We start from the raw sequence: 25014 nt of genomic DNA, 5'->3' as shown, positions 1-25014 counted from the left end.
TGAACTTCAGTGGGAGTTGAGCTCTTATGAAAAACTCGATTCAGGAAATTCAGATAAAATAACTTTGAATTAATTTCGTACTGTAGACATACCCTAAGTTCCCACAAAGTTCCTTCACCTCAATAGGACAGGAAATCCCATCCACAGGTACCACTGAGAGTTCATATTCAATGAAAACAGCTCTCAGCATCAATATGTTACTTACACATGTTCACTCCAAGGTTCTGATCTGTGTCATGTACTTGTCTGGGGCTGCAGCACTCATTACTGTGGTATATATTGTGTAACTGAGGGAAAAGGGGGAAAAAAAGATGTACTGTGTGCTTAAAATACCATCCCAAATCCAGGAAGATACAGGTAACAGCAGCAAAGCAATAGAATCAATCTTAGCAGAAACAAACATTCTACGTGTCCGAATCAAAACAACAAAAAGGCACGGAGTGTTGAACTATCCAGAAGAGTTTGGTAACGCTGACAGCCAAATTCTCTCCCGGTGAAAACTGGCACAGCTCTATAGACATCAAGGGAATTTTACCCAGCAGAAAATATGCCCTCGTTGCAGACTCACAATTTATTTTATCAGTTTACTAAAATATTAATATTATTGATCTCAATTGCTACAGTGACAGAATTCAAATTGTGAGAAAGAGTATAAGCACAATATATAGGTGATTAAATCCTTATTGCTGACCCCGAGAAACCCATTCCAGAGCTCTTAGCGTGAGTGAAGGAAGCTGTGGAAATACTGAGCTACACAGAAAACTAAAACAGGACAACGGGAAGAAGGGGAAGATGTAAATGTTTTAAAATACAGAGCCGTTATGGAGCAAGTGAAAGAACTCAGTGCTGGTTAGGCATGCAATAGCTTGTAAAACTATACTCAGTAGCTATGGTATGCATGTATTGTTTTTTCCTCTTCAAAGCAAAGCAAATTTACTAACACTGATTAACAAAGGCAAGAGTTGCAACTAAGCGGAAAATGAACACTCCACACATTAAGAGCAAGATGCACCACTCAGCAGAAGAGTAGCTGGTCTGAATATCAATTTGCTTCACTGTTATATATCACTATAAGTTTAGACTCCACGCACAGGAGGACTGAGCCTTATGAAATACGATTCTTTCATTGAACAGCGAGTGTTCCAATAAAGAAACAAACCCAAGCGAGGGCAGACACTGAAAAGCACTGTGCACGGTAGCAGTGTTTATGGCTGGGGAAAATCATGGGATATTTTGCATATTTAAAGGAAAATCATCTGACAATCGAAATTGATATTAAATGTAAACTGCCCTGGAGTGGCAGTGGACACTGATCTGTGTTTCTAAACATGATACTTACTTGTTTAAGACCGGCCTCACTGATAATACCTATTCAAAAAAAATTAAATTGTGTCAGATTAAAAGAAGTGTTTAAGGCTATTTAGAAACAGTGGGATACAATTATTTAAGATGGATAATGCAAGATCAAAGATTACCCTATCCATTTTTAAAAATCAGAGCATTTTACTGAACATTTTTAAACAAAAAAGCTTTGAGAATGCCCAAGGTTTGTCAAGTTCCTGCATTTAAGAGGCAGATATCAACCTTCTCCTTACATTCTACCCCCTCAGCATCTATAGTATTTATACATGTGCTTGTATAAAAGAAATCATCTGATAATGCTGGTGATACAGTCAACCTGCATCCCTCACATGCTCCTGTCTGAGCAGTCAGAACACAGCTATGTTACACACGCTCCTCATTTAAAAGTAATAGTTCATAGCTTCCTAAAGGGAATGAGGCACCTTTCTAGACCTGGGTCCTTTAGTCCATGCCCACAATAGTGCAGAATTTTACTCTATGTTATAGGCCTGATCAAAAGCCCAATGGGCTTTAAATAATTGGGAGGCTTTTAGCTAACTTCTGTGGGCTTGGGATCAAGCCCCATATGTTAAATGGGCTAAGCCAGTCGTTCCCAAACTTTTGTCCTGGTGACCCCTTTCACATAGCAAGCCTCTGAATGTGACCCCACCGTATAAATTAAAAACACTTTTTAATATATTTAACACCATTATAAATACTGGAGGCAAAGCAGGGTTTGGGGTAGAGGCTGACAGCTTGCGACCCCCCCATGTAGTAACCTCCCAGCCAGGGCCATCCTTAGGATTTATGGTGCCCTAGGCAGGATTATTAAACTGGTGCCCCTGTGCCTGACTTGATCTGAGCAACACAAACATAAGCTTACAGTATTGGAAAACTTGCCACAGGCATGTTACTAAAACCAGTTTAACGTAGTGAAGCCACTGTAATGCTGATGGACGAGCACTAAAGAAGCAGCACTATAGAAAAAATTCTGATATGACAGAATGATGCAAATAATATAATTTTTTTTAATTTGTCAACATATTATTGGAAATTTCTATGAAGAGGTATTGAAACAAGGATTTGTTTTTAATTAAAAGCAATCTCTCTGGCTTTTTGGGCTGCAAAAATCAGTAATAATGTCATCGTATGACAAAGACAAGTGATGTCTTGTTCGATTGCAAGAATAGCAAGACCAGTCAAGTTTCCTGACTCATTGTAGAGCGAGATAGTTTTTAATGAGCTTTAGTTTTGAGAAACTCTGTTCTCCTGATGCTACTGCTACAGGAATTGTCAGTAGAATACGAGTGGCAATGTACACATTAGGATATATATGTATATCAACAAGTTTGCTGGTATGAAAACTGTACAATGCCATCATGATTTTGCATGTGGCAACACTGATGACAGTGTACTCAATTCTTCGTACAGTTCAAGTCCATTTAAATCAAAACTATCACCGTGCTTCAGGAGGCTCTCTAGGTTCTTGCACTTTGTCCATTAGTTGCTCTTGTTTTCCATTTTGCGTTGAATTTAGTCCCGCTCAGCCTGCTGCCAGCTGAGTGAATGAACCCCAGGCCGACAGTGGTTGAGTGCTCAGCCAGGGGGTCTCAGCCGGCCGGCCTGCTTAGCCCACTGCCAGCCTGGGGTTCCTTGGGGGTCCCAGGCCAGCAGCAGGTACTGAGTGGGGCCGGGTGGCCGAGGACCCCGGCTGCGCAATGGGGCAGCAGCCGGAACCCCAGAGCATCAAAAATCAGCTGGCATGCCACCTTTGGCACATGTGCCGATAGGTTGCAACCCCTGCTCTATACCAGTGGTTCCCAAACTGGGGTTCACAAACCCCTGGGGGTTTGCAGAACGTTACAGGGGATTGCCAGAAAATTTCACTAATGGCGGCCAGAGGACCCCAGGCATTGGAGACAGCGGTGGACCAGGGCAGACACCGCGACAGGGGAGAGACACTGGCAGCCCGAGCCCAGCATGGAGAGGCGGGGCTGGGCAGTTTGGGCTAGGCAGCCCTGCAGTCCCGCGGTCAGCAAGGGAGCCGGCAGCCTGAATGCTCCAGTGCTCTGTGTGGGGCTGGCAGCCCGAGTAACAGGAAGAGTGGGGCTGGGCAGTTGGGGCTGGCAGGGCTCTGAGCCCTGCCCCATCAGCAGGGAGCCGGCAGCCCGAACCCCAGCCTGAGCCCCAGGAAGAGCGGGGCGGGCAGTTGGGGCATCCATCACACTGAGGAAATTTAAACTCCCTGAAAATATTCATTTTTAGGAGAGGGTTCATGACACTTCACAATTTAGTGAAAGGGGTTCGCGGGCTGTTAAAGTTTGGGAACCCCTGCTTTATACACTAGTAAGGAGATGAGCATCTTACAGTTGTTGGAGGGCTCTATTTAGCAGTAACAGGGCTATAGGAAAGTCAGTCAAGATTTTTTGTTTTTCTGATGAAAACTGGCCCACTCCCTTCCCCAAACCAAACTTGTCACAAATAATTGTCAAGTTAATTTTCTGTTTTTGGCTAAGATATTGATTTTTTTTTGTAATTGAATTCAGGATGGTTAGCAAGCATTTTTGGCAAACAAATTTGTTAAATGACAATCTAAATGGCAACACAGCACTGCTTTCCTGCTAGGCTCACTCCCCAGCCTGCTGATCCAACAGCTGCAGTAGAGGAGGATATAGGTGGAAAACTGCAGGACCCCAAAATCCACCTCTTAGGGTGCAGAGTGATAGCAGCAGCAGCAAACCCTCAGGTCTGATCACACGCCAATAGGCACCTCCACCAGCCCAACAGACCATGGTGAAGTTAGCACAGCATCTGATCTCGGGGGGGTGGGCACCCACGGAGCCACAGCAGCTCATCCTACCCTGTACAGCTCTGCCCGGGGGAGAGATGCGCTCCCCAGCTAGGGTGACCAGATCTAGATGTCCTGATTTTATAGGGCCAGTCCCGATATTTGGGGCTTTGACTTATATAGGCACCAGAGCCTATATAAGAAAAAGACCCCAAAATTGGGACTGTCCCTATAAAAGTGGGACATCTGTTCACCCTACCCCAACCCCCTGTCCTGATTTTTTGCACATGCTATCTGGCTATCCCCAGCCCAGTCCTGTGCGACCATTCCAATCCCGGCTGCCTGCCAAGGAAGTGAGTTACTTTCACTTTCATTCTTCAGCAGGCAGCCAGGGAGGGGACAGGGGAGAGAGGGGGGCTCCGTGGGAGGAGGGAGAAAGATGGGGTGCTCCGTGGGGCAGGGGGGAGAAGAATGGATATTATGGGGGACAACAAAGGATACTGCCAGAGCCACGGAGCCTGCCTCACTTCACACCAGGGGAAAGAGTCACACTCACAGGTGAGTTCCTTCCCCCACCGCTTCCCAGAGACCCCAGCAGCCAATCCCCACCCTCAGACTGTGCGGCATTTGGCTCTCTCTAAGACCCAGCAGCCCTGCTCTCACATGCCCCACTGCTTCCCATCTGTCTGACAGAGCGGTGCCCTCAGACCTAGTGGTGCCTTAGGCGGCTGCCTATTCTGCCTATGGCTAAGGACGGCCCTGCTCCCAGCCTCCAGTTTGAGAGTCCCTGGACTAACCCAATTACTGAAATCAAATCTTGCTCAGCTTCGCCTATAAAAATCTCTCCACCCAAACAACGCAAGCATTTTAGAAGCAAGTAATGTCACTCAGTGGAAACTGGGAATACTGTGGCATGAAAACAGGCTCTGGCACTTTTTGAGTCTGAGCCTGCTGTAATGTCATTCCTCCTGCAGAGATTGTACATGGTTAATCTGGTGGCCTCTACGGCTGTGCTAGGTAGAATTTTGAAAGGATGAATTATCTGAGTTTGGAGACGACGTGTCACTTGAGAATGTGGCATCACACATTGTCATATTCTTTTACAAGGGCTGAACCAAAATTCTGACTCTGAACACCACGGAAGCATTTAATTCCACCTCCAAATCCAAAGCCCATCACTCAAAAAAAATACAGTACTTTGCCAACGGTCCCCATGACCAAAAAACTAAAAAAAAAAATTAAAAATTCCAATACTGTTTTTTCTATTGACTTATACTCATTTTTCGTAATATATTCCATTATCCAAACATCTGTGGAGTTCCAATTTTCACTTCTCCATTAAAAGTTTTAATTTCTGTCTGAAACTAAGTTTTGTGTTGTTGCCATATTTTTCCACCAAAGAAGTCATTGCCAAAGCTCATGATAATTTAATAATTACAAAATAATTAAAATTCTTCTCTCCTCCCCTGTGACTTCTGAAGCATTGCAAAAAAACCCTTGATTGAAACCACCACAGTTATTAAATATAATGGGTAGAAATCAGTGGGACTTGTGCTTTTAAACTCCCTTATATGCTTCTGAAAGTCTACCATATCTGAATTACTGCCTAAAAACCCCACAGGAATCAAAGCTGCCCCGTCTCAGATGAAAAATAATCTGAATACATTTACATTAAGTTACAACAAAATAAATTAAGCTGGTATGCAAAGTATTTCTGAGACAGACTTTGAATAACTGGAGATATAAACTCTTTGGGGCAGAGTCTGTCTTCTTCTTGTATGTACAGTGCCTAGCACAATTGGGCCCTGATCCTTCATTGGCACTAGTACAGCATATAAGTAGTCTTAATACAGATCTTCAAATTCAGCCTTAAAACCGCAATAATAATTTATACTTCTACAGCATGTTTTGTCTGAGGATCTCAAAGCACTTGAACAATCTTGTGAACTAACGCTCTGTGAAATACGTATTACCAGCCACGTTTTATCGGTTGGAATACAGAGACACAGAGAGGGTAAGGATCTAGTTTTCAGAAGTGCCCAATTAATTCTGGATCCTCAGTTTGAGACCACTCCAGCCTAATTTTCAGAGAAGCTGAGCGCCCACAGTGTCAGTTGAAGCCAGTGGGGGCTGAAAATTACACTCCAGGATTCTCAGCTTGGCCGCTCCAAAATTGAGTCACCCACAATTAATAGACACTGGAAAATTTGGGCTTAAGTAACTTGCCTATGGTCACACGTTGAATCAGCAGCAGAGCCTGGCTCAGTTCTCCATCACTAGAGCACAGTTCCAGTGACTCTGAATGACAACAGCCACTCAAATGAGCAAAAATTAGCCATTTGCTGTATGTCCTTCACCATGCACTGCCTATGTAGTTTTCCAAATCCTCACTAAAAACGATCACATTCCTCAATCGCTGCTCTAACCATCTCTCCAAACAGCAGAATTTTAAGTCAACAGCTAGACATCATGATGCAAAATTTAAAAGAAATACCTGAAAGAGGGTCTCAAAATTAATATTCTCCCATCCGGTGGCATTGAGAGCTTTAATGGCTGCAGTTCTGCAAGGAAATGATGCAATGTCATTCAAGAAAAATAGCCATCATATAAAACATTATGCAACCTGAATGAGAAATGTTTGCCACTAAAATCAACTCATGTCAAAACATCTACCTGGGTTTCAATGACTCTAAAAGATGGTATGAGCTGAATCCAGTCCCCCATAAAATTGAATGAGAGGCATTACCATTAAAGGATATAGCTACAGAACTGCAGCCAGTCTGCCAACATATTTTGCGCCCTTGCATCAAACAGTCAATCAACTAAAAATGATGCTGAAGCATTTAACAATGCCTCCAAACAGTGCCTGAATACTGTGACTAGGGTTAAATTCTGTTTTCTATTGGGACACCAACCCCAAGCATCTTTCCCTTCCCACAATTTTCTTCTGTCTCACGTTAGAGAGCCGTCACCTCGTAACCACTGTGCTCCCAGCCAAAGAGCACTGGAACCAGTCAGTATCACTCCTTACCTGGTCTAGTTTCTTCCGAATGATGCTGCAGGAGCTGAAGCAGCTGCCTGCTCAGCACACAAAGCTGCTCAGGGGAACACCCAAAAGTCTGTGTCACCTCTTATATACGAAAATGGCATCCAAGGTCACAATCCAACTCAAACTCACCTTCGATGATCAAATGGAGGAGGGGTTGTCCAGTGGTCATAGTTTGTCTCTACACGGAACCACCTACACCACAAAACAAACCAAAAAAGCAAGTGTAATTTCACCCAGTTGCACATGTGGCTAATAAAAACAGACATGAGTCATTATGTCTCTATTTAAAAAGAACAAAAAGGTTCCCCCACAAATCTGTCAATTCCCGTCAACAGGGAGCCCAATGGCACAGTAAAAGGCAAGCTCCCAGTTGTACTGACCATTCCCATACACAGACTGTTAAGGAGATTGGAAAAACTCTCATTACTGTCAAAGGCAAAACTACCATTGACTTCAAGTGAAGCAGAATCAGGCCCTTAAAATGGAGTCTGGTCTGAGAAGAAACTATATAACAATAGACCTCTCTCATTCATTGGCTCTGCTCCCTGAGTATACTAAGAACCTTAAGTTTTTTGGCATGTCTGTTTGTTTTACTTCAGTGAAAAAAATAAGGTTTTTAAAAATGCTTTTTACTTCTGTTAGCCCTGCAAAGCCAACGTGACTAACAGTGAATTAGCTGGATTCTTCTTGTGCATCAACTGAATTGTCTGCTAAATTCTAGTTAGAATGACAAATTATTTACCCAATACACCCCTCACTGAAACTAGTGGGGTTGCAGATAGGTCACAGATGGCCCAGTTTAGCGTGCAAATCTTTCATTACCAGCAATGATGCAAAAAGGAGGAAAGAATCCAGTGTAACTTTCAAATCCCACAGTGAGTGTGCAAGGCTAACAGTCAGAAAAACAGCCTGTTACTTGTAAACTGACCTGTACATCAGCGACACACATGAATTCGAAACAACCCTGAATATCCTACGTACATGTAGACTAGCATATTATTGTCAGTGAAGCAGCTCAGCAATTGGATAGCATTTATATCTGTACCAGTAAATGAACTGTACTTCTTGTCACTGGCTTATACAATCTCAATTTTGTTTATTGTCCGCAGTAAAGAAAAATCAATCCACACGTCCCTTTTCTCCCCCCTGTTCTCAGAGAACTGGCCCTGCCCTGTCTGGAAGTGGCTTCCTTGGCTGAGGAGAGCTGTATAGAGCTGCATTCAAAGACATCAGTGAAAGAGTCTCCTGGCTCAGCCATAGTAGACACTGCAGATGCACAAGATGCTGCCCTCCCACCAGGTCTCGGGTCTATTGAACACTCTTCCCAACAGCAGCTCACAAAGGTGAAACAAAGCAACATTTGTGGCCACTTACGCTCCGGCTGTAGGCTCAAGAGGCCAGATGTCTGCCGGCCCTCTTCTATTCCTTGTGATGACCACGCCCTCTTTGGGCGACGTCCCTGCAACGATGTAGTAAACGTCCGCAATGATCGGGGTCGCAGCCAGTTTGAGAACGGCAGCTTGAAAGTCTGCAGCCTTGCTCAGGGTCTAATGCAAAACCAAAATCACCGGGAATCAATACTGCACAGCCTGCCGAGCACTGCATCAAGACAGCTTGGAGATGGGAGAGCTCTCGGCTCCAGCGAAGACTGCGTTTTATGCAAAGGTCAATGTTTGGCTTAGTGATCAATAGAGTAGGTATCTGTGTAGTATGGGAATGGTTTCTCACTTAGGCCCTGATCTTGCCATCAATGTACACACTTTAGGCGCACTGAAGCCAAGAGGACTAGTCAATGTGCTTGAACTTAAGCAGACATCTAAATGTCTGCAGGATGGGGCCACATATAAAGCCAAATTGTAAACTCCATCCTCACACAAATGAGCAGTTAATGCCAAGAGTCGTTCCTCTTAACTCATCAGGCCCATTAGGAAGAATGAGGACACCAAAAAAGAAAAAAAAAAGAAAAACCACCCCAAGACTGGGATTTTTAAAAGAGCCTAAGGAAATCAGGCCCCTGCTCCCAGCTGACTTTCAATGGGACTTGGGTAGTTAACTCCCTTAGGCTACTTTGAATATCCCAGCCCAAACACACGATTGTCTGGTAGGTCCAGATTTGGTGAACACACATTTTTCCCATAGCTAATAAATGACATTTTAAAAAATTGCATTAAAATAGCTGTCCAACCCGACTTGAACCATTCGGCACAAGAACCAAGAATGGACAAAGACTAGGAATTGAGTACGCTGGTTTCACGGTCCAAACTGAGTAAAATATAGAAAGTAACCAGAGAGCACCAATGATGAAAAGTAATGGAGCTGAGCAATGCTGTCAATTTCCAAGGAAGCACTTCGTAGGACTGAGCCCTAAATTATGGGATGAAAGATAAAAGGTTTCTCCAGGCCTTAGTTTTAACTTTGGTTTATGTGAATATTGGTGACAGTGAGGAGATAAAAATGCAAATAAGTTATTTAGGCCTTGCGCCTGCAAACTTATGCATGTAACTTCACACAAATGACTAGTCCCATTGATGTCAATGGAGTTACTCATATGTGTAAAATTATGCACGTGCCAATGTGTTTGCAAGATTAGGGCTGTAGGAAATACTCCCTTAAAAACTGACCCTAACAAATTAACACAGTACAGGAATTAAAAGCAAACAGGGCTTGTGAAATAAATAAAAAAAAAGACAGCAGGTACTTTGTACAGTAACGCCTCACTTAAAGTCATCCCGGTTAATGTTGTTTCGTGGCTGATCAATTAGGGAACATGCTTGTTTAAAGTTGCGCAGTGCTCCCTTCTAACCTCCTTTGGCAGCTGCCTGCTTTGTCCACTGCTTGCAGGCAGAGCAGCCCCTTGCAGCTAGCTGGTAGGGGCTTGGAACCAAGGCAGACCGGCAGCTCCCGTCAGCCCCTCTGAGTTCCCTATGCTGCAGCCGCCCAGCAGGCTATCAATTGCTGGCAGTTCAGCTGTCCCTCCCCCCAGCCATGTGCTGCTCCTGCCCTCTGCCTTGGAGCTGCTCCCAGGAGCCTCCTGCTTGCTGTGCAGGGGGGCTAGGGAGGGGCTAATATCAGGGTGTTCCCCTCCCTGTTCCTTTACCCCATTTCCATGGTAGGGGGGCACAAGGCTCAGGATGGAGGGAGTTTGCTGGCAGCAGCTGCTGTCTCAATTTGCTGATCTACTTAAAAGGCCAATGTACTTAAAGTGCGGTCAGAATACTTAAAGAGGCAATGCACGGCTCTCTCCCTCTCTTTCTCACACACACACAGAGCATGTGTGTGTTCCGCCATGCTGCCTCCCCTCCCTCCATTCGGGCTGCCTTGTAGCATGTGAGGCTACATTAACAACACGTTAAGCCTTGAGGGCTCAGCCAAGTGCTAGTTCGTCATTTAGCACTATGGCATTCCCTGGCAAATATCCCACCCTCTGATTTCACCACCTCAACGAAGCTTCACAATCATCATTGCTGTGTACCAGTATTAAATTGTTTGTTAAAAACTCATACTCTGTGTGTGTGTGTTTCTATACATATAATATAGTCTTTTGTCTGGTGAAAAAAATTTCCCTGGAACCTAACCCCCACATTTACATTAATTCTTATGGGGAAATTGGATTCGCTTAACATCGTTTCGCTTAAAGTAGCATTTTTTCAGGAACATTAAGTGAAGAGTTACTGAATAATAAACAAGGTACATGAAGAAATTAAATGTTTAGCTATGTTTGGCTCCTAGTAATCAAAGGTTTGTTTTTTTCTCATATACAGGAGTCTCAGTGTTTGCTTGTTATTCCACTGAAGTTATGCAAGAAACATACTGTGTGTATGGTACAAAGGTCTTGACCATTTTCTAGACAGCATCTGCAAATTCATTTCAGATGTGCTGAACTAGTATCAGGTGCATGAACGAGAGCCATATAGGAAAGAAACAGGAGGTTGGGTTTTTGTGTAACAATGTGTAAGTGTTCTCCTCTCATCACCTCGTTCAAAGTCACTTGTTTGGTTCCCTTAGCTAGCCCTGGAGCTGTGCACTGAAATCCTAATAATTGCTTAGAACTTCGTGCACATACTTCCTATGCAGCCCTCTGTACATTCCTAACTTCACTCCACATAACATGGCAAGATGGAGTTCGGTTACAGACAGTTCATTTTCTTTAGCTTTTGGACAAAATGTATCCGGCATTTCAAAAAATTATTACTACTGAGGGTTCAATAATCAGCTATAGGGGGAACTCTGCAATTCAGGAAGCCTAGTATACTCACAGTCTTTCAACAAACACCCAGTGTTACACATAACGACTCCTTCCTTGACAATTTAATCTCCCCCCTTTGGAGTTTCACCAAATTAATCAAATATAAGATCCCACAATGCCACTTTGATGCCTCAACAGGGTGCGTATTATTTTTCAAATGTCTTCATTTTGAGATGTTCTGACAAAAGGCTTTTTGGTTTACAATTAAAAACTGTTACACTAATTGTTTCAGTACATACATATTGCTGAAGGCAAAACAGTGGATAAGCAGGTGGTTATTTTAAATTGACTCCCTTCAACAACTAACAAGCTTCTGCAGAAGTGTTCGTTCATGTTCCGAGTTTGAGATGGGAGTTGAATCTTCTCAGGAAGATTCAAACTAGCTCTCATCTAGCTAACTCAGTATCAGTGAAGACATGGCAGCACAGGCTACCTGCTTGAGTAATACCCAAGGACCCAAAAGAGCTTGTACAGCCTATGTCACTGTGGCTTCACAGCTTTTGTTACGTGATCTAGCTAGATCAAAGCCAGCTCAGCTGTGTCTACATGTGCTGCAGTCACACCTCTGACTGCAGAGTAGATAGACTTTTCAAAACTGCCAACTACGGCGCTGCTTTCAGACACTGCAAACCTGCTCTGCAGTGGAATATACTGTTTATTTTACTTGGAAACCAAAGAGCCTCGTTTGTTATAATTCAGGACATGGAGAAGCAGCATAGTTTTATTTTGCCAACTACCCAGCAAATCACATACGTGTGACTCCATTAAACCACAAACTTAGCTAGAGGTTTAAGTGCCTGTGCAATTCTCACTGTGAAGTTGAATACTTTCTGAAGTAATAGCCTATATATGCAACTATACTTGCAAGTAGTGTAAAATACCTTCCCTATCACATACCCACCTGTAGGTCTAGCTACCAGTGCCGCTATTATGCATTTACACTATTTTGTATCCACCTGGTCCCTTAAAATACTTCCTGTTCTGTGGGACAGGCATTTTTTCACAGAAACGTAAATGTTATTGAGTGATAAATTCAAGCTTTCTGGTAAGAAGCCCCTGCAGTACTGGAAGGGCCTCTATTTCCTGCCCTAGGACAGTTTATAGCTCAAAAACTCTCAGACAATACAATATGCTCCTATAGAGGTCATATACTTGTCAGTGTATCTATGTAATTTTCAATGCAAATGAAAAATGGAAAAACAGTTGTTATTATAGTTTGCATCTTCAAACAGCTTGTGACTAAGATAAAGAAGATGAAATACTTTGCATACTTACATCCCTGATAAGCCAGCTGACTGGGACGTTTCGACTCAAGAAAGCAGCTATTGCATTCTCCCACCATCTTCCCTTATCTGCAAAAAGAAACGGAAAGTGCTATTACCCATGCAGGCAATTCCTGCTGCCAACCAATACCTATACTGTGCATCTTCATCATCTCTCCCCATCTTACTGTCCTTCACCTCTCCTCTCAAGCTCCGTTTTCAATCTCTATAATCCTCTCTCTCTCCTTCACTACCAAAGTCCAGTACAATAAATTCTCCATCCATGCTGCTATTGGGAATCAAAGTGGCAGCCACTGACTACCAACTTCAGCATCAGCTGTAGCAATTCTTGGGTGAAGAATGACCCACCAAATAGCTACAATCCAACAGCCACTATGACAGTGTGACCAACACTATCACAGAGTTTGAGAAAAGACTAGTTGTCCCACTTTACCTACACCAAAAACCCCAAAGTAAAATCACTGTAGGAGACTCAATATCAAGTGACTTGAAGGGGCACTTCACAGTCACAACAAATACTCAACATCTCTCAGGAAAGACAAGCACTAGCAATTTCAGTCAAAAAGTCCCCCAGTTCCTTTTCCATTACAGTTGGTGACTCGCTGACTTTTCCATTTATAAACATTATTTCTTCATAGCAGAAACTGGGCAAGGGAAAGGCTGAGGTTAGTGTAACAGAGGGCAGAGTCTTGTAACACACATTATGGACAGGGCCACAATTCAGCCAGCCTAGCCTAAACTGTTAACAGATTCTAGGGGAAACACTCCTACTTTATGTTCCCTGTATAATTTATTGTACTGTAATTCTACAAAGAATGAAAAGTGCTGGACAGAAATCTGGAGCCCAGCTAAAAAATTAGTGATGAAACTATTGTTTGGCTGAAGAAAACTAAGCAGAACAGAAACAGACATTTATGGTTAAAATTATCCACGGGCTAGAAACACAAAGGAGAAAATCCACAGGAAGAGACCTTCCCGTCACTTAAATAACTATTAGGTTAATGTAGAGCCATCACCTCCTCCAGTCTCAGGACCCTTTCCCCCAATTTTATCTCAATGGTTCAGCGGGAGGTAAGAAAGCAACCCAGCGGCAGTTGTTATTCTGCACCACAGTAACACATGCTCCCCACATGCTGCTGTTGGTGTAATCGTTCTTTGTAGAGACCACGGTCATACATCCTTAGCATATAAGAGTGCATGACGCGAAATCACCATCTCAGTCCAGTTGCTGGTGGACAAGGGAGGCCTAACTTGACCCACATCAAAGTACCTCTCAACTCTGGGGCTCAGACCCATCTCTAATATTTACAATGCTTAATTTTCCTTTTGCCTCCCCACCATTGCGTCCCCCTCGCTGCCCCCCCACAAGTTAAACATTGGTTTGCTTCTTTGAAAAACTGGGATCCAAGGTCTGACCATTCTATACATGCCCCTCAATCCTCCAATCTAAACTCAGGTCCCCAAGGGAGAAAGAATGGCCTCTAATGTGAAGGGGCATTGCCACCTCTGCCTTCACTGGCCCCAAATGCCTTTCCATTGTCATCAATTATCCCTTCTCTCTCTCCAATGACCCTTCAAGTGGGTCTCCACTGCTTCTCAGTCTTCCCTTATCCTTTAATCCACTGTCTTCAACCCTTCTTTCCGCCCACTGAAGATCCCACTGCATCTCTTCTCTTTTCCCCTGCATTGCCCTGTATGCATGGGCCCCATCATACTGGAACAGGCCAGGGGATCCAGCCTTTTGACTCCCTGCACAAGATGGTCTCACTCTCTCAGCCCCATGTCTCCCTTCCTCAGTGGTGTCTCCTCAAAGGCCCACAAATTCTCCTCCTGGGCCTCCCCAGAATTCCCCTATCTCCTGCTTCTGCTGTTTGAAGTTCAAATGCTGTCGTGTAGACATCCAAACATTTCTCCTCTCCAGGGTGGCCCCAGGTACTTATGTACGCAGAAGGCTAGAAAGTTGTGCTCTACTCCATTTCAGTGGCCAGCACGTTTGAGGGAGACTCTGGCAGAAAAGTTGGACAGGGATAAAAGCAACTGAACTGCAATGAGTCCCACCCAATGTAGGAGAGTTGTCAGCGGTAAGGTGATAGCTCCAACCTCGCTTCGACAAAAGTGCTTTAGAATGATGTTCTACTACATCGTTTACAACTAAGAAGTTAAACTATTGATATGTTTTGGTATGACAGTGCTATGGTTGAGAGTTTGACTTACCTCGTTCGTCACCAGAGATTGTAAACTTGTGTGGACTCTGTCCGGTCCATAAGCCCACATAGCCCATAAATGTGGTACCTTTATACGCTACCTGAAATCAGAATATGTAGAGCATTCTATAGTTTATGGGACAGACATGATTTTAATACGTTCCAAAACAGCATCTTATATTTTACCTGTGAATTTCCAGTAAAGAAATAACTGGATTCCACCATATGTCATTTGAAAAAGTGAACACAATAACATGATGACATTAAAATATCTGCATCATGACTGAAGGAGAAGGAAACTAAAGATAAAAAAAAAGCAAAGATTAAATTCCACTGCACTTCCTTGCTTAGGATAACCCAACTGCTATTAAAATGTTGTTCAAGAGCATCAGACTGTGAGGAGAATCTTCCATTTCTAAGATAGACAGGTATGAGGAGATTGCAACAGCAAATAAATCATTTAAAATATTAAAAAGTAAAACACACACATTGGTCAGTGCATATAATGTTCGCAGAAGTTGTCAGATTGACAGCCATGCAATAAGATTCTTAAAAAGGAAAAGATAGTGCTGAAAGGGAGAAATCAGAAACGAAAATTACCTGTTCGGCTCTCCACTCCCTCTCCTCACTAAAAAAGAACTCCATTGTACATGTTCAAATATTCTGATGGTGTTTTAAATGTCCTCTGCATTTGGTCTCCTTGGGAGACTATTCTCCAGTCAAATACATCACACAATCAAGAAGATTTTTCTTAGACTCAGTCTGAGTTCCCTTTTCTTAATTTCCTTCCATTAAACTCTTGTTATCCCCCCATGTACCACCTTAAATAATTCCTCTCCATTCTTGGAGTTTTCACCATTCTAATAATTGTAAACTTGTATCATCCCTTCACTATCCAATACATATTTTGCTCTTTCAATATTTCCTTATAAGTAGGTCTCTCCTGGCCCCAAGTCAATTTTGTTTTAGTATGAATTCTGTCCAGTTTTTCAATTTCTCTCTGATATTTTGGTGCCCAGAAATGAATAACTCAAACACAGTTACACCGTAGTCCTAGAGAGACTGCCGGGAGTGCTCAGATACTACAATGATATACAAATCTCTGTTAATATAAACCTGGACAGATGGAGAAGCACTCTAAATAGTAAATATTCTATTACTCATTTTCTTGCGCTCCTCTGTGGATTTGTTATTCAATTCACTAAATCCAGCTGCTTAAATATATGCAGACCTGTGTGCCATTCTCAGAAAACAGCATCAACCCATGCCAAAAACAGACCATACCTGCCCATTTTGCATAAACTGCACGTCAATTGTAATCTTGCGTAAAATATCTCCAAAAGCATAATCCAAGTTCCGACCATGGTAAACGTTTCCCTTGGAATCTTGAGCAACAATACTGGTACAAAACCTTGGAAAACATAAGAAGAGAAACTACTTAAAAAACGCCAAAACAGACATTTTTTTCAATATTGAATAATTTTTCAGGAAATTTCTTACAGCAGTGACTGAATCTTTATTTCATTTTCTCTGTAAAAGTGCCACTAACACTTATGGCATTGCATATACAAATGTTGAACAGCTACAATTTAAAAAAAACATGTTGAAACCACAAAGCAATGTAAACACTCATATGTGAAAGTAAAAGTTGCGTTTGCAACCTTCTCTCCACCCCTTTCAGCATATGCATTACAATGCCGTCTTTAATTATATACCATTTCTATGCTGTATATATCGGCAAATAATTGTTTTTACTGGCTTAGATACACATCTAAAATATCCCATAGTCCTATGTGCTACTCTTTGTCTGACAGATCAACAGAGTCCATGCAAGTTACTTATACAACAAACACAATTAGAACACAGCACTATAACTCCTAGCTATAAGGTCAGGTGCTACTCTTGGTATGTAGGCATCTCAGTTTCCTCCAACCATAAAAATATCTTTTCAAGTAGGTAACATGTTGCTTTCCTTCACTAACCTTAAAGGTACCAATCCCCAGCCTGCTGCAAATTATCAACCAGTTCAGCAGTTTCTCTGGATACAAAACAAATTGGGAAAAATCTAAAAATTATGCCAATAAAATATATGATGTATTTATACTTACCTTGACAAGCCCAGGGTCAATTTAAAAAGAATTAACTTAGCTAGGTCTCTCTTCATCCTTGCCTAAAACAGTAATTACCCTTAATATAGCAGGATTGGGCCTGATATTAAAATGCAAGCTTTACACATTGGCTCTCAACTCTCTAAAGCAAAAATCAAAAAAGATATTGAATTATTGACAATGAAAATTATACAAATGTATCAGAATTAAAAAAATTATATGTACATACTGTTGTAGAAAAAAATTATATTATTTAAGAAACAGGATGTAATCATGTAATGAAAGACTGTATTACAATGTACGTACACAAAAGAGAGGAGTTCAAATTCCACATGCAGCCTCTTAACATCGACTGCTCCTGACCTGAGTACTTAACTGTGCAACTTAACATCTCTGCAATGCCCTAGCCTATTCATCATGACGCCCACAGAAGTGAGTCCCAGCAGTTGTGCAGCTTTTTGTCTTACAAGACATAGTGAATAGAGCTGGGTGGGAAATATTTTTCCTGTCTTGGGAAAATTTTCAAGATTCTGAAAACATTTTCTGGCCCAAATTGGGACAAAAAGTTGAAGTCTCAAAAGTTTTTGCAAACTGACAATTAAAAAAAAAAACATCTGTTTAGGTCAATCAAAATGCTTTGTTTTGATTTCAACCTTCTAATGTTTTATATTTTAAACTCTAATTAACTTACATTTCTAAATGAAAAGTAATTTTAAACAGAAAAATGGAAATTTTTTATTTCAAATGTTTCAAAACAAGACATTTCGACAATTTCAAAACTTCCCCCAAAACTGTGAGAGAAGTAATCTGTCACAACCATCTTCCCACAAACAATTTCAGTCTTAACGAATTGGCATCTGACAAAAGAGTTGAGTCAAAAATTTCACAGCCAGCTCTAATAGTCATTGAGGCATTCACAGCTCATTGTTACTGGATTGCTAAATTTGTCACTCAAGCAACTGTAGCATGACCTTTAGCAGTGCATATTATAAGTTTAGCATTTCTTAGTTAAAATCTCACTGCAAGGAAGTTTTGCGCCCTAGGCAAAACTTCCACCTTGCACCCCCCACCCAGCTAACCCCGCCCCCCCCACGCCGGCGGCCAACTCAGTCCCCCACCCCCGGGACCCCCCCCCCGCCGCCAACCCCCCCCCTCTTCCCCCCCCCTTCCATGCCCCCACAGCAAACTACCCTACCCGGGGAGACTTCCCCCTCTCCCCCCAGCCACGGCAGCTAACCCTGCCTGGGTAGCCTGCCCCAGCTCACCTCCGCTCCGCCTCCTCCACTGAGCACTCCGGCACTGCTCTAATTCTCCTCCCCGCCCAGGCTTGCGACACTGATTGGAGAAGACTCAGAGCTGGGCTGTGTGCTCAGCAGAGGAGGCAGAGTGGAAGTGAGCTGGGGCGGGGAGCGGTTCCCCTGTGCGCCCCCCTGCCATTACTGCGGGTAGCCCTCCCCGCGCACCCCCCGACCCAACTCATCTCCACTCCATCTCCTTGTCTGAGGGGCCTTTTAGGCGCCGCCAACCAATAGGCGCCCTAGGCGGCTGCCTAGTTTGCCTAAATGGTTGCACCGGCCCTGCACTACACTTACATAGAATGTGATTTTCAAACGTTCAGACTCCGTCAAATCAAAATAAATTTTCATCAGAACATTAAGACACTTTCCTTCAATGAGAGAGATATCCCCGCCAAATTTCACATTCGGCTTCCTTACATCAGCAGTTGCAGCATTTAAACTTAAAAAAAAAAAAAGCCTCCAAGAACATTTTTATACTGATGAAAACCTCATTTTTTCCACTCTCCCTCTACTTAAAAGCTAAAGTTCAAAGAAGTTATGAGTACTGGAAAACAGGAGTTTAAAATGCAAATTGTTATATAACCTTAATTACAGCAATCGGTCTCACTATAATAATGCTCCCTCAAAGCAAACCATACCTTACAGTCTTTAACTCTTAATAGGCAACTCTTCAGCTAGAAAATAATTAACCAGAGCTATTTGGCTTTTATTAGCATTAAGAAACAAAGTACATATCACCATATAAAAATCTATTAAAAAATATAGAATTCATTCTGAGTGGCATTCGTGTCATGCAGTAACACTAGGATAATTATTGAATGTTTGATCATCACTTGTAGATCACGGCACACTCCAAAGTAGCACATACCCAACTCTAAAAGCCATATTCAACTCTTTCTTAAACAGGTGCAACTCCAAGGACTCCAATGGAACTGCACTCAGTTATACTCAGGATACCTTTGATCTGAACTAGAAGGAATGTAAAAAAAAGGAGGAGTCCTTGTGACACCTTAGAGACTAACACATTTATTTCGGCATAAGCTCTCATGGGCTAGAACACACTTCATCAGATGTATGATGTAAAAACTACAGAAGTAAGTATAAATACATAAAAGGATGTGAGTGTTTTACTAAGTGTTAGGTCAGTCTAGTGAGATAAATCAATTAACAACAGGATACTCAGGGAGGAAAAATAACTTCTGAAGTGGTAAGAGAGTGGCCCATTACAGACAGCTGACAAGAAGGTGTGAGTAACAGTAGGGAGAAATTAGTATTAGGGAAATTATCGTATATACCCTATCATAAGACAGTTCGTTTATAAGCTGACCCCCCCGCCCCCAAGATGGATAAGTAAAAATGGAAAATTTTTACAACCCATTCATAAGCCGACTCTATAATTCAGGGGCCAGCAAACTCTGGCTCCCGGGCCATCAGGATAAGCCACTGGCGGGCCAAGATGGTTTATTTACCTTGAGCGTCCACAGTAAACAAAGTGTCCTGGCACGCCAGCTGCTTCCCTGACAGGCCGGGACAGCAACTAGTGGGGAAATTTTTCGAGGGGGAGAAGCTGGGAGTCAGGGGAGTAACCTCTGTGACCATCCCTCCATGACCTCCCTCCTAGCCCGGGACCCCCACACTCTCCCCATCCCATCCTTTCCCACCTTATCTGGGGAGGGCCAGGGGAGGATGTCTCTGACCTGGCTGGAGCTGCTCTGGCAGCAAGCATGGCCGTAGCCTGCTATGGCGGGCAGACCGGGCGGTGCTGCCACAGCGTGCTCTGGGGGGCAGGGCCAAGCGGCACAACTGCAGCCTGCCAGCCCCGAAGCTGCAGCTGCTGTGGAGGCTGGGGGGAGAGCAGCACGGCCAGAAGCAGAGAGACTCTGACCCCACCTCTTCCCTTCTGGCTCTGCTGCCACTCCTTGCACCCTCTGTTGCGGGGAGAGGCTGTGTCCTACCTCTCTATATCCATTCATAAGCCGACCCCCTTCTCTGGTGTTTCTCTTTTTTACTAAAAATATTCGGCTTATGAACCATATATATATGGTAAGTTTAGGTTTTGTAATGACCCAACCACTCCCAGTCTTTATTCAGGCCTAATCTGATGGTATCTAGTTTGCAGATTATTTCCAGTTCTGCAGCTTCTAATTTCCCCAATACTAATTTCTCCCTACTGTTACTTACAGAAACAATTAGCAACAAATTAACTTTCTGTTGCTATTTCATCACCACCTCACATATGTTTTAGGGCCCAATCCAGTGTGATGCGGAGAATCCTCAACTCTTAATGGCTTCATTGTGAGCAGAGAGCACTGACTACCTCACAGCAAGTGCTTCATACACGGTTATATCTAGCCTTTAAGTAAGTGTTTTATCAGCTAGTTACGCTTGCAAAAAGTTGCTGTCACCTAGAGGGAGCCCAACATTCAGCTGCTGTGATGAAAAGGGGTCAAAACCAAACATGGAGAGTGAATTTTTCCAGACAAAAAATTTGAGGGTTTTTTTTTTAAATTAAACATTTCTCTGCAGTGCTGTGAACTCAAACAGCCTGTTTCTGTTTCCTCGTGCACTAACTGACTGAAAATAAACAAAAAAGTTAACTTTTTCCCCAATTAAATTTCATCCACAGTAGGAAAGAGAACTATCCTCATTTTCCCACTATAGATAAAGCGAAAAAGTAAGTTGTGGCTATAACCACAACAGCTAACATGACAATTTTAAACACAAATGTACTTGTTTCCACTCGGAAGCTAAGTGATACTTAAACAACTTTTTTAAAATAAACAAAACAAAAAAAACAAAAACAAAAACAGAACTCATTTTCCCAGACAAATCCTCCTTACTTCTGCTCTTTGAGTGAAATCCTACTGCCTAAATGATTAAACAAATCTAAATTTATTTTATAACTGTTAAGGATCTAATGAGCTTTTGAAGGGATGCTCTTTGCCAGTTTGCTTTGATCTTTCAGTTAGAGCTGTCAAGCAATTAAAAAAATTAATTGTGATTAGTCGTGCTGTTAAACAATAATAGAATATAATTTAATATTTTTGGACTTTTTTACATTTTCAAATATATTGATTTCAATTACAACACAGAATACAAAATGTACAGTGTTCACTTTTTTTATTACAAATATTTGCACTTTAAAAAATAAAAATAGTATTTTTCCATTCACTTAATACAAGTAGTGTAGAGCAATTTCTTTACCATGAAAGTGCAACTTACAAATGTAGAATTATGTACAAAAAAACTCCTGCATTCATAAATAAAACAAGGTAAAACTTTAGAACCTACAAGTCCAATCAGACCTACTTCTTGTTCAGCCAGTCACCCAGACAAACAAGTTTGTTTACATTTGCAGAAGATAATTCTGCCTGCTTCTTGTTTACAATGTCACCTGAAAGTGAGAACAGGCATTTGCATGGCACTGTTGTAGCTAGTGTCGCAAGATATTTACAGGCCATATGCACTAAAGATTCATATTTCCCTTCAGGCTTCAACCACCATTCCAGGGGACATGCATCCATGCAGATGACGGGTTCTGCTTGATAACCATCCAAAGCAGTGTAGACCAAGGCATGTTCATTTTCATCATTATGAGTCAGAAAATCAACCTTCTGCTAGTGGCATCTTTTTTGGTGATTTGGGTTTTGTAGTTTCCGCATCAGACTGTTGCTCTTTTAAGACTTCTGAAAGCATGCTCCACACCTCATCCCTCTCAGATTTTGGAAGCCACTTCAGATTTTTAAATCTTGGGTCGAATGCTGTAGCTATCTTTAGAAACTTCACATTGGTATTTTCTTTGCATTTTGTCAAATTTGCAGTGAAAGTGTTATTAAAACAAACAACACGTGCTAGGTCATCATCTGAGACAGCTATAACATGAAATATATGGCAGAATGCGGGTAAAACAGAGCAGGGGACATACAATTCTCCCCCAAGGAGTTCAGTCACAAATTTAATTAACGCATTTTTTTTTTTAACAAGCATCATCAGTATGGAAGCATGTCCTCTGGAACAATGGCTGAAGCATGAAGATGCCGATGGAATTTTTAGCACATCTGGCACATAAATATCTTGCGATGCCAGCTACAAACAGTGCACACGAATGCCTGTCTCCACTTCAGGTAACATTGTAATGAAGAATGTGGCCAGCATAATCTTCCGGTAATGTGAACAAACTATTTCTCTAGCAATTGGCTAAACAAGTAGGACTGAGTAGATTTGGTAGGTCTCTAAAGTTACACTGTTTTGTTTTTGCGTGCAGTTAAACAAAAAAAAAAAACTACATTTGTAAATTGCACTTTCATGATAAAGAGATGCACGCCGAAGTAGTATAAAGTGAATTGAAAAATACTATTATTCATTTTTACAGCGCAAATATAAATAAATATAAAGTGAGCACTGTACTCTTTGCATTGTGTTGTAATTGAAGTGATATTTGAAAATGTAGAAAAACACCAAAATAAGTAAATAAATGTCAGTTGGTATTGTATTGTTTAACACGAGATTAATTGTGATAAATTTTTTTCATCGTAATTGTTTGAGTTAATCACGTGAGTTAACTATGATCAACAGCCCTAGTTTCATATATACATTACTGCACCATCCCTCCTTCATTAAAGCATTAATGTTGCTTGATGATTTATACGCTCAAAATTCAGTCTGATTCAATCTCATATATAGAATCAAGATTTAATCATTTTCAGCAACTCAAATAATAGCCATTTTGCATTGAGACACACTCCTCCTTATACTTACGCAGAAATATCATAGGCCAAATTGATGAGAATTCCATCTGCAACACTAAATCCCAGTGCTTTGCACATTCCCAGATCTCTCCTGCAAAGGTTGGAGGATAAAAGACTCCAGTCTTTCTGCTACCGGCCAAATGGCAGCATGACCCCACTTAGTACAGTTTCACTGAAAGACACCCCAAATATCATCTAATCGTTCCGTTGAAGATGGGTGTGGGCAGTCATAGTGGTATAAAACAGTATCTACAGCTCACAAGTTAACCATTATTGATTCACTGCCCATCTGCTCAGCACCAGACAGAAAGTTGTTTGCACTATCATATTAATTTAGCAGCCACTTGTGCTAGCTGGGCCTGTAGGCTCACGATCCTTATCCCCTCGATCCACAGATTTTTATCCACATGAGTAATCCCACGTGCGTTCAGCAGGATTCATGGAATAAAGTTAAGAATATGCTTAAGGGTTTACAGGATGCAATTTTTTCATCTACCATTAGGTCCCTCAAACTCCTAATTTTACATTTCTAACGAGCCATCACCGTGGTATTGGGGGTTAAAAAAAATTGCTATATTAGGCGTGACATTCCTACTTAAAAAAGCCTAAGTATATGATTAGACTTGAGCTGCAAACTCCACGCACACAGAGAAACACAAACTGCGCTGAGCACCGCCTTGCCCAGCCATGGGCAGAACAGCTAACCAGTACTCCCCTCTCCTCACGGTACAAAGTATGGGCCCATCACCCCTTGCAACATGCTTTCCAGGCCCCTCTGCATAACTTCCAGACCTGCTACCAATGTAGTTGCTCAGCCAGCAGAGCCCCAGGGCAAGCGTTGACAGCCTAGCACTCTGGTAACCATCACAGCAAGGTGCCATTCTCCGGCAAGGAACATATGACAAGACATGATCATTTCCAAATCTTGTCCCTTTCACATAAGCAATTCCTATGAGTGTGCGACCCCCCCCTCCACCCCAATAAATTAGAAAATATGTTTTATCATATTTAATAGCCATTACATAGTGCTGGAGCAAGCCGGTTTGGAATGGGAGGCTGCAGGCTCATCACCCCTCCCATGTAATAACCAACAATCCCCGAGGGGTCCTGACTCCGCAATCGAGAACCTGTACAAGACCGCAAGGCCAAAAGGATAGCGGATGGAGAAGGCGAGGGGCAGAGCGATGGGCGTGGGGCCTAAGGCCGGCTTGCCGCACTCAGAACCTGGCCGCGTGGCCGGGGGGGGGGGGGTCCCCTTTGCCCTTCATGGCGCGCTGCCTGGCGTCCATGCCCCCGCCGGAGCGGAGCTGGGCGAAGCACTGCCCCACCAGCTCCAGACGCTCAGCGGTATGGGCGCGCTCGGGAAAAAACGGAGGCAGGCGGGAGGTGGGCCCCAGCCGAACGCCCCAGGGTTGGGGTGTAGGACCTAGTGGGGTCCAGACAGCGGGGATGGCGGCGCCCCACGGTGCGCTGCTGCCCCCCGGCTCGCTCGCTCAACCACTGGATGACCCGGGCCGAATGGGGGGCCGCCCGCAGGGAAGACGGGTCGAAGTGCTGGCAGGGCGGGCAGCCAGCGCTGCTACACGGATCCTTGCTGTCCAGGCTCACGTTTGCACAGCGGGGAAGCCGCGCCGGCCGCCCCCCAGAGCAGCGGAGCCACGGCGCGAGCGCCGGCCCGCACCCATGGCCCCCCGCGGCAGAGCTGCCAAGCCCCGGTCTGAGCGGGAGCAGCCCCGCGGGCGGCGGCGGGGCCGGGCCGGGCACCGCCTCCCTCCGCTTCCGGCCGGGCTCTGGCTGGACCGGGTGCTGCGGCGGGGCCCAGCTCCTGTCACTGAGCCCCAGCTGGGCTCCAGCCCCAGCCCAGCCTCCTTCTACCCCAGTGTGAACCCACTAAAGCCTCTTTCCTAGAGCTTCTGGTGTGTATTCGCACAAGGCGCCAGCTGCATACA

At 43.2% G+C, this 25014-nt stretch overlaps 1 protein-coding gene across 1 annotated transcript; it reads right to left on the bottom strand.

Annotated features, from left to right (window-relative positions):
• Positions 1-205: 205 nt before the first annotated feature.
• On the bottom strand, positions 206-24800 carry NAAA (N-acylethanolamine acid amidase). Its single transcript, XM_032768076.2, has 10 exons — positions 24567-24800; positions 23076-23237; positions 16196-16322; positions 14922-15012; positions 12700-12776; positions 8553-8725; positions 7308-7370; positions 6624-6690; positions 1340-1368; positions 206-287 (listed from the first exon to the last, which is right to left on the bottom strand). Exons 2-10 carry the CDS (start codon positions 23141-23143, stop codon positions 212-214), a joined length of 771 nt encoding a protein of 256 aa, XP_032623967.1. The 5' UTR covers positions 23144-23237; positions 24567-24800; the 3' UTR covers positions 206-211.
• Positions 24801-25014: the final 214 nt, after the last annotated feature.

The sequence above is a fragment of the Chelonoidis abingdonii genome, chromosome 5, assembly GCF_003597395.2.
Source record: "Chelonoidis abingdonii isolate Lonesome George chromosome 5, CheloAbing_2.0, whole genome shotgun sequence".
In the NCBI taxonomy this organism is placed as follows: Eukaryota; Metazoa; Chordata; order Testudines; family Testudinidae; genus Chelonoidis; species Chelonoidis abingdonii.
This window is presented reverse-complemented; position numbering and strand designations above follow the sequence as displayed.